Raw genomic sequence first — 18,182 nt, forward strand, 5'->3', positions numbered from 1 at the left:
TCTAGCCTGCAACTTGTTTTTGAACAGCTGGTGGCTCAGATGGTAAAGAATCTGCCTGCAGAGCAGGAGACCCAGGTTTGATCCCTGGGTCAGGAAGATCCACTGGAGAAGGGAATGGCAACCCACTTCAGTATTCTTGCCTGGAGGATTCCATGGACAAAGGAGCCCAGTGGGCTATGGTCCATGGGGTCACAAAGAGTCGGACCATACTGAGAGACTAACACCCACACACACATGAACTAAGGATGTTTTTTCATTTTTTTTTTAACAGTTAAGTCAAACGAGGAATAACGTTTTGTGATATGTGAAAATAAATGAAATTCAGTTATCAGTGTCTATAAATAAAGGTTTATTGGAACACAACCACACTCATTTGTTTTCTTTTTTTTTCTTCATTTGTTTTCATATTGTCTGTGGATGCTTTTGTACAAAGTTGAGTAGTGCCAGTAGCGACTTGGTGGTGTTTCAGTGCTTTAAACTGCTGCTTGCTTTCACTATCGTCACAGTGTCTCGTGTGCCCTCCATATCCCTGTACTCTGACATTTTACTTTATTATCAGCGGATTCCCGTCATGTTAAAAACAGAAAAGATAAGAAAAATGGATTTGAAGTATTTATACTTTTAAAGCACAGTGAAGTGAGGAATATTGAACAGGATGACAAAGCATTGTGATTATTATGCAATGACTCTACAGGTGTGCTGAAGAAATACAGTTTATACTGATATTACCAGACGAATCACTCATCGTGGTATTCCTAATTCACAGGAAAGCAGTGGCTAGAAAACTTAAAAAGGAGTATCTTTTCAAGCAGAATTTCCTCACGAAATTAAAAAACAAAAATCAGGCTGCACCCGGAGTAAGTTTCTTGAGTGTCTCATTAGTTGGCCAAAGAAGGAATCATTTGCTGATGGTGACTTAAGTAAATCTTATTTGACTGTAGCAGCCAAAGAAATGTGTCTGGAGAGAATAAACTTGTTTCAGACTATTAGCCTTTTGGTGAGAACAATTGCTAGAATAGTTGAGGACATCAGTCAATTAAAAAAAACAAGGCAAATGATTTTGAGTGGTTTTCCTTGGCTCTTGGTGAATTGACAGATGTTACCAAAACAGCTCAAGTGTTTATTTGCAAAGTCAATGCTGAGTTTGAAGTTACTGAAGAAATAATATTTAATGAATAGTGTTCATGGAATAGCTACAGACAGGAATATTTATTAAAAAGTTGAGAATACACTTATTCTGTACAACCTGAAGTGGAATCTGATGTGTTGGAGCTAGTGGTGGTAAAAAAATAAAAATATGTGTAGAAGAGAAAAAGGCTTACGTGAACAAATTTACAAAGCTGTGAAAACATAGGGTGGTTAAAGTTGATGGTTCTTTTTTATAATCAGCAGGTATTTTGCAGAGAATATTTGAATCTATCATGTGATAAGAAACCGTTAGTGTCTTAAGACGCAGGAGTGTTACTCTTGAGGGCTTAACCATTGTCAGTTCCTTGAATTTTTGTCAGAAGCAGAATATCCTGACGTCTCCCTGCCACACAGCAGTTCCGTGGCTTGTAGTGGCGAAGTTCTATTGCAGTCTTGAGTTATGGGCTAATCTGAAATTTTTCTGAATGAGAGGAACTGTTCTCATCCACTGTTACTGAACACTGAATAGCTTTGGAAAGCAGCTTTGCTGCAGACTTGATAATGTTTCTTAATAAATTCAATGGAAAGTTTCAGGATCAGACTGCTTACGTGCGAACCTAAAGTTATTTTGGTGCCAGCTAATGTTTGAATCACAAGTAGTACTGTGCTATTTTATAATATATAGCTTTCTACACTGTCAAAAGTTAAAGCAAAGAAGTGAGATCTCTGTTCCCACCCAGATTTTCAGTGTATTTGAGCTCAAACTACTTTGATGCAAGTCAAATGAAATTTCCATGTTACAAAATCCATTTAACTGTGTAATGGAGATACTTCCACTTAACCTTCATTTGGAATTGATTAATATGCAGTGTAATGACTTACCAAGAGAAGAATAAAACCTTCAAATGTTTTTCAAACAGTGAATATGCTGGATTGAAATTATATGCTTGTGATTTGATATCAGTATGTGACAATACCTCTCTTGGTAAACAGACACTTTTGAACATGAAATGTGTAAATCTTATTAAAAAGCAGTACTGACACATGAACATTTACAGTTGATCTTGATGATAGGAAACACTTAACTCTGAATCCCAACTACATGAAATCATATCCCCTGTTCTGCAAAAAGTTGTACTCAATGATTACTACTATAATAGTTTGAATTTTGTTGATAAAAATTATGGACATTTTTGTCTCTTTTATATATAACTACTACATAATACCCTCAAATTTTCCTGTTGCCCCTCAAAGCTAAAAATATTTACTCTAGCCCTTCACAGGGAAAGTTTGCTGACCCTACTTTACATGGAAATATTTCCATTGTGCATCTTTGTGTTCTTGCATATATTAGCAGAATTAATGCTTTTGTCTAAGGACTCATTTGAAGAATTGTAATTTAAACTGTGGAAAATTCTGAAAGAAATGGGAATACCAGACCACCTGACCTGCCTCTTGAGAAACCTGCATGCAGGTCAGGAAGCAACAGTTAGAACTGGACATGGAACAACAGACTGGTTCCAAATAGGAAAAGGAGTACATCAAGACTGTATATTGTCACCCTGCTTATTTAACTTATATGCAGAGTACATCATGAGAAAAGCTGGGCTGGATGAAGCACAAGCTGGTATCAAGATTGCCGGGAGAAATATCAATAACCTTAGATATGCAGATGACACCACCCTTATGGCAGAAAATGAAGAGGAACTAAAAAGCCTCTTGATGAAAGTGAAGGAGGAGAGTGAAAAAGTTGGCTTAAAGCTCAACGTTCAGAAAACTAAGATCATGGCATCTGGTCCCATCACTTCATGGGAAATAGATGGGGAAACAGTGGAAACAGTGTCAGACTTTACTTTTTTGGGGGCTCCAAAATCACTGCAAATGGTGATTGCAGCCATGAAATTAAAAGACACTTACTCCTTGGAGGAAAGTTATGACCAACCTAGATAGCATATTAAAAAGCAGAGACATTACTTTGCCAACAAAGGTCTTGTCTAGTCAAGGCTATGGTTTTTCCAGTGGTCATGTATGGATGTAAGAGTTGGACTGTGAGGAAAGCTGAGTGCCAAAAAATTGATGCTTTTGAACTGTGGTGTTGGAGAAGACTCTTGAGAGTCCCTTGGACTGCAAGGAGATCCAACCAGTCCATCCTAAAGGAGATCAGTCCTGGGTGTTCATTGGCAGGACTGATGTTGAAGCTGAAACTCCAATACTTTGGCCACCTCATGCAAAGAGTTGAGTCATTGGAAAAGACTCTGATGCTGGGAGGGATCGGGGGCAGGAGGAGAAGGGGACGACAGAGGATGAGATGGCTGGATGGCATCACCGACTTGATGGGCATGAGTTTGAGTAAACTCCAGGAGTTGGTGATGGACAGGGAGGCCTGGCGTGCTGCAATTCATGGGGTCGCAAAGAGTCGGACATGACTGAGTAACTGAACTGAACTGAACTGAATTTGAAGAAAAGGCTTTCCATGGTTGTCCTATATTCTGTGGGTAGATCTACTGAATGTTGAAATTTCTTACTATGTAAGACTAGCATACTATTTGCTGCAGTGTGATTCTCAAGTAACATAAATGCTGCCTTCAAGGAACCTATGCTGGGAGAAGGGGCAACTAAAATGGCAGAACAAATAAAAAGAAACGACTTTAATCTTTTCAAGAATGTACTGGAGTCAGCTAAAATGCCTAGAAGTAGTTGTGGTTAGTTTTGAAGAAGAGGTTCTGAGCCCCTTAAGAACAGATAAGAGGTAGAGAGGAAGAGCCAGGCTACTCCCATCAAAATTTAATCCCCTCAGGAAAGCATGGGACAAAATGATTTTTCTCTAAGTGTATTTCTTGGTTTACTGTTCCAGGAAGTAAGAGTAGGTCAATTTGGACTCCTTCCCAAGATTTCATTTTTCTGGATCTCTGGACAGTTTTCAGTGGAAAGTATCTTTGCATAGAAGCCTTGGATGATCTTGGGAGACTGTTGAGAAGCCTGGGAAAAAGCCAGAATTATTGAGCTGGAGGGCTTTGGTGGAAACGAGAGGTTCAGATGGTATTTTTCCTAGCTTCTTGTAGAAGGGGAAGATTAATGATAGTGATTTGCACAGGCAAAAATCTCTAGAGAATGGCAGGAGCATAGATTACCAGATTGGGGCACATCAGATAGTTAAATTCAGGTTTTTGCTTAGATTTAAGTTGTATGAAACACTTAAATGCATATAAATGATGCATGGACAACTATAGGCTGTAGTTTTAAAATGTATTCCTTAAGTCAGAAAGTTCCTGCCCTTTTTGTTCTTGGGGCCAGATAGTTTTAGTGAAAAATAATTTTTGCAGTTTTAATTGATGTCGGTGGAAAATGTGAGCTATTTATATGTTTAGCTTTACATTGTCAAGAGTAAACCGACTAAAATAAAGCAAGTTGATCTTTACTGTTAGTATAGCTTGTGGTGATTATGACTGAGCAAGGAGAACTGATGTCTAATTTATGTAGCTGGAACATAAATTGATAGTGCAGATCTGTGTCATTTCTCTGGTTATCTCCGTGGGTGTTCTTTTGTAGTCTGTGCATTTCCAAAATTGGGAACTTTGTCCAGTATCATTATAAGATGCATTCAGATAACCTCAAAGAATGAGAGAAACATTTTGACTTTCAAAGTAGTTTTAAGCAGATCTTTTAAAGTGTAATAAGAAATGCTTTAAAGTCAGTACTGAAAACTTAATAAAAAGCCATTATATTTTATGTTTAGATCTCTGAAGGATGAATTTGGCTGAGATTTGTGACAACGCAAAGAAAGGAAGAGAATATGCACTTCTTGGAAATTATGACTCATCCATGGTATATTACCAGGGGGTGATCCAGCAGATTCAGAGACATTGCCAGTCAGTCAGAGACCCGGCGGTCAAAGGCAGATGGCAGCAGGTAAGAGCACGTGGAAGTGTTCAGTGGGTGAGGACAGCGGTCTGCTACACTGGAAAGATTTGAGTTGGAAAATCAGTTTGAGATTTTGCGAATAGTTCTCTTTTGTCTGTATGCTGAAATATATTTAAAAATGTACTCTGGATAGTTTTTCTGTCTTTCCTAGTTAATATGTATATGTTTTTCATAATATATTGAGTTGGCCAAAAAGTTTGTTCAGTTAGTGAACACATTGTTCAATAAAAGCCTTGGTGAAAATGAAAAAATGTCTTTTAGGTTTACTTAAAACAGAACAAACTTTTTGGTCAACTCAGTATTTTTGAGATGTATTTCAAAGCCACTTAATTCAAATTGATTCTCATTGTTCTTTCCTCTTCAGTTGACTAATTGTGTGTGATTACAAGTTGTAGAAATGAGGTATTTCTATTTGCCCTTTCCCCTTTCATTTTTACATGTAATTTTGACCCATTTCACAAAACTTTTCCTTTAAGAAAGTTTCCTCTTCTTTTGAAAGACTCTTTACAAATACAAAGGAGTCAGTAATCTAATAAAACACACTAATATATTTACTCTGTCTCTTGACTATACAATTTGATTTTATAATATTAGTTAATAAAAACTTGAATTACAATTTCCCCATTTACTCTTAAAACTTAAAATCCTTTTAAAATTAAAAGAACAAAGTCAAGCATTTCTTTGAAGTTTCATTTATGTGCTAATGCCTTTCAAGTGTTTCTTTTAAGTTTTCCACTGGTCAGAAATTGATGTTTTACTAAGTTTTCAGGGTAAATTTGGCTTATTTTCCAACTTAAGTGTTACCAAATTATGTTGAGTGAGAACAATATATTGGTTTTAACTCAAATTGAAATTTTTGAGTTCTTCTCTCTGGTGTCCTAGCCACAGACAAGACTTGTTTACTAATCCAGCGTGGAAATATTTTTGACATGTTCTTAATTGTGTTAAATGGTGAGCGTTTCTATTCTGGTACTTCTATTATGTTTATTGCCATTAGGTTCTGAAATTTCATTTCTCTTAGTATAGCATATAGTTGCATATATTAGGTGAATTTAGATTTTTCTTTGGTTTTGTGACTTGTTTATATGTTTCTATATGTTATTTGAGATAAAGTTAAGGGAAAGCTTCTTATGCTCTGCTTTATAATAAAGTGTGCTTTCTGGTTAAAAAATTGGAATGATTGAAATTAGCTTATAAATGTAATTTTCAATCTGTTATCTGTTTGCCTTTGAAAATTAATTTGGGCTCAAAATTTGAAAACATAAGAATTTCCACATAGTGCTCAGTAAAGTTTTTTAAATGTGGGAAAAATCTTGCCTCTGAGCTTAAAATAAACTATAGCCTGGACTTGAAAGATCTTAAACAAGGCCAAAAGAATTCAGACTTTGATGAAGCAGAACTTAAACTGGAAATGGGTATTATGCCACTCAGGGCTTTAAGATGCCCGTGAGAGGCATTTCATATCTTGTGATAATAGGGATAGGAAATGCTGATGAAAATTTTGGCTGACAAGTTTTGAGGGTGTTATTTACAAATATATTAAAAGAATTTAGCATAACATTATAGATTTCTGGGAATGGTTACTGGTTAATAACTTAGTTGCTTGTTTTGAATTGTCTTAATGGTCATCACATTCTTTGGTAGAAAGAATTTCTTTATGAAAGATATATAACTACTTGCCTTAAGAAAAGGTATATGTCTTTTTCCAAACCAATTCCTGCCCTCCTATCTATATTACTTTAAATAGTTCTTTGGTTTTTTGACTGTGTTTTAATGACTCATTTTGCATACTTTGAATGGCATTAAGAAAACTAACATTCTATAGCAGTTTGTTGTTGGCAATTTACGTAAATAGCTCATAGCATAAAGGCTATTTTTTTTAAAGGTTCGGCAGGAATTATTGGAAGAATATGAACAAGTTAAAAGTATTGTCAGTACTTTGGAAAGTTTTAAAATCGACAGGCCCCCAGATTTCCCTGTGTCCTGTCAAGATGAACCATTTAGAGATCCTGCCGTGTGGCCGCCCCCCGTACCTGCGGAACACAGGTAAGTGGAACTTTATGTTTGTTCTCCTTAGGTACTTCTTGAATTAATTGATGTTCAGAGTGAAAAGTAAAGCTTTATTTGAACCAAGTATGAAAAACTCTTTGGGGCGGCATGCCCCATGTAAATTTAGTAGCTGTTTATAATTTTCACACATGTGTGTCTACAGGGTTTGTAGTTGATAAAGAACAGAACTATGTCATTTGTCATATATCTTGCTTTTGAAATATTTTACTACTGTAATCATAACAGTAGAAATCCACTTCTGGTCCTAAAGTTTAGTTTAACTGATAAATTTATCAGTTAAGCAAGTTCTTTTTAGATTTCATAATGTCAACATCAAAGCTTTTTTGCTTTGAAAGACTAACAATTTCAGATGAAATGGTGGACAAATTGGATCCATCTGGTTGGGCCTACAGCCGGTTTCCAGAATCTTAGTATAGAAGGAACCTTACCTTTCCTTTAAGGTGGAAGGGTGAATCAGTAGTGTGGCAGTAAGGCTTGAGGTTTATCTCCTTGATGCTCAGCCTGTGTACCATCTATATTAAACCTCTCTCTTCTTGTTTTTTGCTACCTTCCTGTCTTTGCACAGTCTGTTCTTCCTTAAGGAATAGCCATAATCCTCATCTAAGAAATTCATATTCACTCTTCAAGTCTCAGTTAAACTGTTTTTCCTCATTGCAGCCTTTTCTGGTTTGCCCAGGCATGACAGTGTGTTCATCCCAGTTATGCTATATTTCTTTGTCTCTTGACAAGGGTAGGAGTTTGCAAGGGCAAGGACCATGGCTTTATTTACTCAACACAAATAACAGATAGCAAACTCCACTGCTCACGCAGCATTTGGCACATAGTAGGCATTCAGCTCGGAGAAGGCAATGGCACCCCACTCCAGTACTCTTACCTGGAAAATCCCATGGACGGAGGAGCCTGGTGGGCTGCAGTCCATGGGGTCGCTAAGAGTCGGACACGACTGATCGACTTCACTTTCACTTTTCACTTTCACGCATTGGAGAAGGAAATGGCAACCCACTTCAGTGTTCTTGCCTGGAGAATCCCAGGGCCGCGGGAGCCTGGTGGGCTGCCGTCTATGGGGTCACACAGAGTCGGACACGACTGAAGCAACTTAGCAGCAGCAGCAGGCATTCAGCCAACACCGAGTAACTTCATTAATTCTACAGGTAAGGAAATTGAGGCCTGGGAGACCTTGACCCGTAAGTTAGGCTAGACCAGGAGCTGTGTTTAGTTCTTTCTGGCTTTCAGTCCCTTTTTTTGTGAAGTCATATTGTGGTCCGAGTGTTGCATCACAGAAAATAAAATTTCCTTTTGATTAGTAGCTGTGATCATGTGTTTAGCTTGTTGATCTCTTAACATTTTCAAAAAGCATTTAAAGAACTGAAAAGTAGTTAATTTATTTTGTCAGGAGTTTTTCCACTGAGTTAGAGATAATTTTATGATTCCCATTATAAAAACACAAGATGATTCTTTTCTAAGTATTGTTTTTGATGCCAGTGTGAATGGGATAATTTTATTTCTTTTTCAGATGTTTTATTGTTAATATATTGAAGCACAGCTGATTTTTTTATGTTGATCATGTATCCTACTGAATTCATTGATTAGTTTTCAGTAGTTTTCCGGTGAGCCTTTAAGGTTTCCTGTATTTAAAATCTTACCAGTTGCAGATAATGATGATTTTTGCTTATTCTGTTCCAGTTTGGGTGCCTGTTGTTTGTCTTGCCTAATTACTCTAACTAGAACTTTCAGTGTTTGTTGAATAAGAGTGATGAGAGTAAGGTCATCCTTGTCTTGTTCCTGATATAAGAGGAGAAACTTGCAATTTTTCACTGTTGAGTGTAATTTAGTTGTTGTCGTACATGGCCTTTATCATGCTGAGGTATGTTCCTTCAATTTATTGAGGGTTTTTCTCATGAAAGGATCTTGTATTTTGTCGAATGCTTTTCTTCATCTATTGAGATGATCATATGATTTTTATCTTTTATTCTGGTGATGGGAGAGATCATGCTTATTGATTTGTATGTGTTGAGCCTGGCATCCCAAGGATAAATCTTACTTGGTCATGATGTATAATACTTTTAATGTGTTGTTGAATTTGCTTTGCTAATATTCTGTTGAGAAATTTTGCCTCTGTATTCATTGAGGATATTGATTTATAGTTTTCTTTTCTTGTCATGTCCTAATCTAGCTTTGGTTTCAGGGCAATGCTGGCTTCATAAAATGAGTTTGAAGTGTTCTCCCTTCTTCAGTTTTCTGGAAGAGTTTTAGATGGATTGGCATTAATTATGTTTAAATGGTTGGAGAATTTTCCAGTGAAGCCATCTGGATCTAGGAGTAACTTTCGGTGTAGGAAGTACCTGTTCTTAGTTGCTGGAGCACCATGATATACTGCAGAAAGCAGTGGCCACAGATAACAACACTAATATCTGTGGCTCAAACTGAATAAAAAGTGTGGCTGGCATTTTCCCATTGATGAACACTTTCCTGAAAACTTCTCATTAGAGAAACACCAACCCAGTTATTTCTTTTTCTTTGACCTCCCTTAACTGGCTTGTAGCACAGATTTGATTTATTTTTATACTTGTCTTTTAAGCCTTATTCTTAATGAAAGTGAAAGATCAATGGACCAGAATATGTTTCTCCAAACCTCCTTCCTCCATACTAAATTTTAAAAAGTTTCCCTTGTGTGTTCAGTTCAGTTCAATTCAGTCACTCAGTCATGTCCGACTCTTTGCAACCCCATGAATTGCAGCATGCCAGGCATCAACTCCCAGAGTCTACACAAACCCATGTCCATCGAGTCAGTGATGCCATCCAGCCATCTCATCCTCTGTCGTCCCCTTCTCCTCCTGCCCCCAATCCCTCCCAGCACCAGGGTCTTTTCCAATGAGTCGACTCTTTGCATGAGGTGGCCAAAGTATTGGAGTTTCAGCTTCAACATCAGTCCTGCCAATGAACACCCAGGACTGATCCCCTTTAGGATGGACTGGTTGGATCTCCTTGCAGTCCAAGGGACTCTCAAGAGTCTTCTCCAACACCACAGTTCAAAAGCATCAATTTTTTGGCACTCAGCTTTCCTCACAGTCCAACTCTCACATCCATACATGACCACTGGAAAAACCATAGCCTTGACTAGACAAGACCTTTGTTGGCAAAGTAATGTCTCTCCTTTTAAATATGCTATCTAGGTTGGTCATAACTTTCCTTCTAAGAAGTAAGCGTCTTTTAATTTCATGGCTGCAATCACCATCTGCAGTGATTTTGGAGCCCAAAAAAGTAAAGTCTGACACTGTTTCCACTGTTTCCCCATCTATTTCCCATGAAGTGATGGGACCAGATGCCATGATCTCAGTTTTCTGAATGTTGAGCTTTAAGCCAACTTTTTCACTCTCCTCCTTCACTTTCATCAAGAGGTTTTTTAGTTCCCCTTCACTTTCTGCCATAATGGTGGGTGTGTAGCCATTGTGTATATACATATTTTCTCTGTGGATCAGAAATCCTTAATAAAAGCAAATCTAAGACTTGCAAGCTTCTACTAGTGAAGGAATGCTATTACCATGAGTAATATAGAATTAGGAGTTTTAAACTTTAAAATCTTTATATCAGCAAATCCACAGATCCTTTACCAAGTAATATCAGCATTAGTGATATCTATGTAAGGTAGAATGAAGTAAACTTCATTGTAGCACAGAATGTGTGCATGTGCTGATAGAATTAGGGTTAAAAGTTATGGGAGATTGAATTTGTATAATTTTTTTCCTTTTACAATTTCATTTCTTCTACAGATCATATAAAACAAATGTAGTAAAATATCCACCTAGAGCTAGTGAAACTGAATATAGCCCTTAGATATTCTTGGTGTGGTGGGAAGACACTTGAGTCCATGAGATCTGAGTTTGAATTCTACTTCTGACACCACCTTGGTTTGTGACCTTGTACAAGTTATTTAACTTCTAAACATTTAGCTTCACTCTCTGTAAAATGGGATATTTACCTCATGAAATTAATTAAGAAATTTTAATGTTTAAGACAGTAACTGGCATGTAATAATTAAAATGAATCATCAACTCTGAAATAAAGTGCTACAGTGTTCTTTCATGTAAATAGTAAGAGCTAACAGAATTTAAAAAATGATACTGCCTCATTCATAAAATCCCGCAAGGAATTTTATGTCCTTCTTGTATTCTACATAAATCCTTAGTTTTCTGAAACATTTTGAATAACTCTGGCAGACAGGATGTGGTTTTTTTAGATGTTGAAGCCTCATGAAGTGGGTGATCATTTTCAGGAAAAGGATGAGATAACTAGTTATCGGTCACTTTGTGCTTTGCAAGCATTCTCTTATTTAAACCTCCAGTGATCCTATGAAATAGCTACTTGTACTGTGTACCCATATTCCTATTGCTCATTTACTGTTATGAACTCCATCTAGAGCTAAGGAAATTGAACCTTATAGAGTTTATTTTCCCAAAGTCATCTGAACAAGAAGGTGGTAGAGCCAGGATTTGAACCCAGATCTCTTCAACTTTAGGAGTCTTGTTTATATCCACTCTGCCATGTTACTTTCCTACACATACTTGGTGATATTTGTGGGTATATTTTGACAAGTGTCTGTATATCCTAATACATAATATATAATTCTGTTAAGCACTTGATTAAATTCTTACTAGAGGGGGTAGGAGAAAAGGAAAATAAATAATGCTTAATGAAGTACTTAAAGATGCTTAAAGAAACTGAAAATGCTTAGTGAAATAAATAATGTAATTTAAAAAATTTCTCTCTGGTAATACCGCACTGAAATTGCAGTGTGGGTCAGTCGGAAAATATAATTTACCTTGTTCTGTATAAAGTGTTTCCAGGATGCATCTGATGTTTGCTGTTAGCCACTAATTTGGTAGCCCTGCTTGTGGGTCTGTCCTTTTCACACAGAGCTTCTTCTGTTACCCCTGGTGGTCTCTGGTAGTAGTTTGCCTTGTCGTTACAGATTATACCTCATATGTTGTATGTCCTCTGAGTTTAATCATGATCCTATTTTAGATCACTAGCAGCTGCTTGGATAAATCAAAGCAGCCTTTTAAAAAATGAATTAGATTTATTGCCTTTAAATTTGGGGGAAACTGAGCTACAAAAGTAGGATTATAATGGGGAGTACTGGCAATATTAGAATTAAATTCAAAAGAGATGGAGCTTCCAGATTATTCTTAGTGTCCCAAGTTAAAAGCTATCTTGTGTTAATTACATTGTTTTATAATATTTGCCATGTAAGTTTTTCAAGCATACTTTCTTTAATGAGGCCATTTAGAAATGATCTTTCCCAGTGAGACCTAAGGCCATGACATTAAGATTTTCTGTATAGGAGCAGTATGTGACATAGATTATATTCAACGAAGTATTTTTTATTCAACTTCAAAAATAATTGTGTTAGGTCTTGTAAAGTGACATCTTTTGGGAGAGATGGTGGTAGCAATAGGATACCCCAGCCTGAAAAGCATCATCTTGGTTTCTTCCATTCAGGTTTAAAAAGATAACTCTAACAGGCCCTCTAATGCGGTTTCACCTGGAACCAAGGGAAATGGCATAATGTGTTTCTGCGTACAGATAGGTGGGAAGACTGATTTTTGCAACTTTGTGCTGTTCTGTAGAATTTCAGCCAAGAGGAAATTCTTGTTGACTCGGTATTAAAGTCATTGCTTTATGTTTTCTGTGGATACCCTAATAGATGAAGTAACTGCTTGCATGTTAAAATCCCAGTTTTCACTGGAAAAAACTCAGTCACGGCCAAGGTTGGGTACTGATACAGAGTACCCTGCCTTCTCATCCTTACGGTGTCTCACCAAGGCTCTGGGAAACTTTCCCGAGGTTGGGAGATGGGAGAGCAAGTTTCTGTATCAGTGCCACTGCTAATGGAGTGGTCCTCCAAGTTAATTTCACTTCTACCGGCCTCAGTTTTCACCTCTTTAAAATGTATATCATGATGAGATTGTTTTGTAAAATCGTTTTGAAATCTTAGGAAGAAAAAAACACTACTGTTGATCTATCCAACATCTGTGTTAGGGACTTCCCTGGTGGCTCAGATAGCAAAGAATCTGCCTGCAGTGTAGGCCAGGTTCAAATCCCTGAAGTGGAGCTAAATGAGAAATAATCCAGACATTGTGGAAAGCTTCACCTATGATGCTGACCCCTGTCATATGCCAGGTGCTCTGTTGGGGGCCAGTCCCGCTGTAGGGATATGGCGGGGTGCAGCCTTCCTGAGCTTGCAGTCTCGTAAAGTGGTGTAAGAGCCGTTAGTGAGCTAGGATTGCCTGGATATGGTGATTAATGAGCTTTAGAGGATGAGAAAAATTAGATAATTAAACATCTAGACGAAACTGTTGAATAGGAATTGAAAGTGAGAGCCAGTTTAAGAGTGATTGGGACTAGTAGTTAGTTACTTGGGAATCATCAGCAAGTAAGGCATTTTAAGAAAGAAATTTTAGGGTCATTCTTCATATGGTGGAATAGGTTATTGCCTAATATGATGGGCAGGTTGAGATTATACTCACTTCTAAACATTCTGGAGTCTTAGTCTCTTCCAGAATTCTGTTTCTGGAGTATGGAGCATACAGACTATGGTAGAATGTAGCTAGCAGTGCTGATTAACTACAATAACTAACATTTATTGAGTTTTTAACTATGAACAAGATACTGTGCTGATAAACTCTCTACATGATTTATTTCTTAATCTTCAACAGCCACCCTCTAAAATGGGTACTATTAATATCATCGCTATATTTTTTTAGAAGAAATTGAAATTTGAAGATTCTAAGCAACTTTATCAAAAGCTGCATATAGGTTACATGAGATAAGTGTTGAGAATTGGATTGGATTTAGCAGTGTGGAGCTCATTGGTGACCCTGATGAGTGATTTTGGTGGAATGGCCGGTGGGTTCAGAGAATGGGAAGAGAGGAATTGGAATCAATGAGTACTTGCAGTTCTTTCAACAAGTGTTGTTGAGCACAGAAATTGAGTAGTAGTTGGGGAAGACGTGGAATCAGAATTTGTTGTTTAGAGATGTTTGTGTGCTGATTCGAGTGCTGCAACAGGAAGGGGCAGAGTGATGGTGCAGGGGAGAAAGGGGACCATGCTGGAGCAGTGTCCCCGCATAGGCAAGAGGGGATGGGATCCCGTGTGCGGGAGGGGGTGCAGGACAGCTGGTCAGAGTAGCTGTAGGGAAGACAGTCAGTTACGAAGAGAAGCAGCAAGATTGTCTGAGAGTGAGGGCAGGGGTGCAGGTGTTTTCCAGGGTCTAAATTCTCAGCTGAAGGGTCCCAAGAGTGGGACTTCCATCCAATTGGCTACTTTATTTCTTTTATGTAAGTTTTCTAGGGAGCATTTGTCTTACTCTGTAGGACTCAGTAGTCACTCATTTGAAATTTTTATTTTGGTATTCGAGGTGTTTATTATAATAAGTGCCTAAAAACATGGTATTTCTATCTTTTTTTTATGTTACAGAAAAGACAACTGAAAGATAGAAATTTTAATTCATTAGAGATAAACTAAGGAGTGGGAACAAGATAGTGGTAAGTCAGACTGAAATCATAACGTGTTCATTTTGTTTCTTCTTTCCTGAAAGAAGTCTTCGCCCTGCTGCACTCTAATTTCCTCTGTCTTCTTCCCTCTTTGTTCCTTTGGCAGCTGCTGTGATGTATACACTCCCTCTGTTGCCTTTCACTGCTTCTTGTTCCCTAAGAAGTAGGGGTCCTAGATCTCTGTTCATTGCAGCATTGGGACTGAATTCTTAAAAGATAGCTTCCTAATGTAAAATGGAATGCCAGGTTCTCAAGAGTTACGGTGTTTACATTTGTTAGCAGTTGCTTGTGTTCACCACCTCTCTTCTCTGGAGTGCTCCTCTTCTGTTGGCTTCTCCAACGCTGCTGTCTTCGCTTTTCCTTCTTGGCCCCCGCCCCCGCCCCCGGGATCTGGCCTTTTCTGCTTCTCTTCCGTCCTCTCGTCGTTCGCTGGTGCTGGCCTGTGCTCTTGATTTGTTCACTTCAGCCCCAGCCTGTTCACCCTGCTTTGCAGATGAGATGTTAGTGATGGCGGGATTTTTGCCTGCTGGCTTGCATGAGCACTCACACTGGTGTTTGTACTGATAGATACCTTCTGTTTTCTCTCTCATTGTTTTTATGATTTTATTTTTTGTCTTGGTGTTAAGTAGTCTCACTACAGATTATCTAACTGTGGATTTATTTTTATTTAACACTACTTAAGAATGATGCTTCTTTTTCTTTTTTATGCTTTTAGCCATTTTATAGTTCATAACTAATAGTTCTGTTGTTAGAAGTTATTTAGTACCTTATCTTTTTTGTTATTTCTGATGGCTCTTGTTTGTGGTCAAGTTGAGAGTGTCCCTTCGAGATCTGAGCCCTTCTGACGAGTGGCTTGTTTAGAGGAATGTCGCTTCTTGGAGGGTCTGTGTTGGCCCCAGCCAGCTGCCTTAGGGATGTCACCTGCCTGGACCACTTTTAGGTAAATTTCTTGGCTTAAGTGAGTGTGAAACTAAATCCCAAATCTCATGTGCGCAGACCCCTGGTTACTATTTCTAGGGGAGACTTGTGCTTACTGCACACAGAGAGAGTATAAGCTGGGCTGGACAGACGTACTTATTTCCTCCGTGTGCACCTTTAAATGTGCCCTTTGAGAGTCCTGGCTTCACGTGCTAGTCTCTGGTCATCTTCGGCAGTGCAGGCCTCAGGCCTCTCTCAGGCCTCACTATGTGCTCGTTAAAGTCTCAAGCCCTGAGGTGGCAGAGACCTGGAACCTTCAAGAACCACAATGCCATCAGCTATATTTTATTTATCTTTTGGCTGTTTTGTATTTCTCTTTATCTTCTGGAAAGATCACCTATGTATAAAGAGGATATTTGTCACATTTTATTCAGAATACCTATCTTTTTTTTTAATGTTACAGGAAAAAACAACTAAAAGAAAATTCAATTCATTAGCAATAAACTATATCTATATACTTAAGTTCTTGAGGGCCTTACCCTCCACTTTATTGTTTTTGAGGACTCTTGTTTATAGTTTAATTGGGAAATCTTCTTCAGCAAGACTTTAGTTGTAGGATTTATATGTGGATAGAAAAGGGATGTCCAATACAATACATAAAATATGTATATATTTTTAGCTAAACTATAAGCTTCTTGAGTGCAGTGATTATTCATATTTTTTTGTATTCCCATGTTTTGCAAATCAGTAGAATAATTTCAGAACTTGACTATGGACAAAGAACTGTGAGACATTTAAAATTCAACGTGATAGTATTTTAATATAATCTGTAAAAGTTGTGTAGATTTCTGTGGCCTGTCTCTATACACTGTTTCTATATCCTGAAGCAGTGCTGTTGTCATCTAGTTTTAGGGTCTTTAGAGTTAGGCAGAAGAAAGGTATTTTAAGTTTTTTAAGTTCAAAGTTCTTTAGAGTTAAATAGAAAAGGCAAGGGCCAGTCTTTAGACCCAAAGAAGAGCAAAGTAAAATTAATAAATTATCACCCTGCCTGGGAGTGGTGGCATCCTACCATTAGACTAAATAATCAGTGATGTTATCATCCCCTTTCCCACACTATCTTAGAAGTGATAGAATGACTGGCTTAGTAGCTCTTTGAATGAGGCCTAGTGCATCCCATCAGAGTCTCTGACAAGAATTTAGTCACTGTCCTTGCTGAAATTCCTAGTTGTGGGTGACATCAAAATGCTAAGAGGGCAGCCCCGATGATAGTTAAATGGGATTGTATAATATTTGGTGTGAGAAATGTGTCTGCAGCCCCAGATCTCATACATTTTAAGTTTCTGGCTAAATGTCATCTTGGTTAACTAGAGCAATAATTATCTTCTGTATTGGGTAAGCATCTTTCAATTCCAGTGTCATTAGAATGAAGAACAAAAATGTCTTAAAAGAATCAAAATTGTTATAGTAGTATTTTTTTGTTAGGAGATATGTACATGTTTATTATTTTTATGTACCTATAATTTAAGAAAATATGGCTATTGAGAGTGATAAGCATGCAATTCCAATCAGATGTATTGTGGAATAATTTAAATCTGTGATTTTTACATAAAAATTTGTGTTAAGTACTTTGGCGGAACGTTTAGGAGAATTTGAGGCTTCATTTGTAAGTTTAAGTTACTAAGTTTATGAAAGTATGTATATATAAGCTGTGCTTTGTTAAGAAACATAATTGAAGAACTAAGAAGATTGTGAAATATATTACATTTATAATTGTAGGTTAAAATTTTTAGTGACATTTAATTAGCCAGGTTTTAAATGGCTTCAAGATTATTCAGGAGCCTCTTAAAAGTGACTTCTAAAATCTGCTCCTTTTATGCATAGAAAAAGATTTGTAAACAAATCCACAAACTTTAAGGACTTACTGAATTTTTTACATTTTTAACTTTAGTAAGGTGAATATTTAAAAAAATCGAAGCAGAGCTCTGAAGAGATTTTCCTCACAAGAAACAGCCTTGAGGACACAGAACTACTCATATCAGCCTGGCTTGCGGTTCTCCTTGGGTTCTGAATGGGATTGATTTGCTCGTTAGATAATGAGGGAAAACTTAACCCAATATACAAAAGCCTTTTATATTATGTAGTGTAGTGTCTTGCATTCATCAAAGGTTCAGGTATTTGTTTTTATTTCCAAACAGTATCTTGCTTTTCTTGGAATCCTACTGTCTGTTCTTTTACCTTACTTTTTCACCCAGCATTATGGTCCTGAGATTGATCTGTTGTTATTGCACATGGCTATGATTTATGTTCACGTGTATATAGTATTCCATTATGTGTATGATGATTCATGCATCTGTTCTGATTCTGGACCTTTGGGTTATTTCATGGTGTTTACCGATCAGCAGTGCCACCACTCCCAGATAGGAACGTTTACATACAACATTGATGATTAATTTTGCTTAGACAGGAGGAATTGACTTTTGAAGGAAATCAGGGTTGTTTGCACATGATAGAATAAGGCACCCTTCTTCCCATTCCTACAAGGAGATATCCTCCCATGGGAGAGCTGAGCTCCGTGTAGACATGCTGCTTGT

At 37.5% G+C, this 18,182-nt stretch overlaps 1 protein-coding gene across 9 annotated transcripts in view; it reads left to right on the forward strand.

The window, feature by feature from the left end:
- KATNAL1 (katanin catalytic subunit A1 like 1) overlaps window positions 1-18,182 on the forward strand; it is a 57,729-nt gene that overhangs the window by 11,329 nt on the left and 28,218 nt on the right. For 5 of the 9 annotated variants that reach the window (XM_043891939.1, XM_043891941.1, XM_043891938.1 and 2 more), the window contains 2 exons: window positions 4,865-5,037; window positions 6,935-7,095. In XM_043891939.1, the coding sequence (XP_043747874.1) occupies window positions 4,876-5,037; window positions 6,935-7,095 (323 nt within the window). In that variant the 5' untranslated portion in view covers window positions 4,865-4,875. Of the gene's footprint in view, window positions 1-4,864; window positions 5,038-6,934; window positions 7,096-8,133; window positions 8,271-14,596; window positions 14,665-15,483; window positions 15,614-18,182 lie in introns of those variants that run through there. The other 4 variants (XM_043891945.1, XM_043891946.1, XM_043891947.1 and 1 more) reach the window with 4 other exon arrangements.

This window comes from Cervus elaphus, chromosome 30, assembly GCF_910594005.1.
Source record: "Cervus elaphus chromosome 30, mCerEla1.1, whole genome shotgun sequence".
Taxonomy (NCBI): Eukaryota; Metazoa; Chordata; class Mammalia; order Artiodactyla; family Cervidae; genus Cervus; species Cervus elaphus.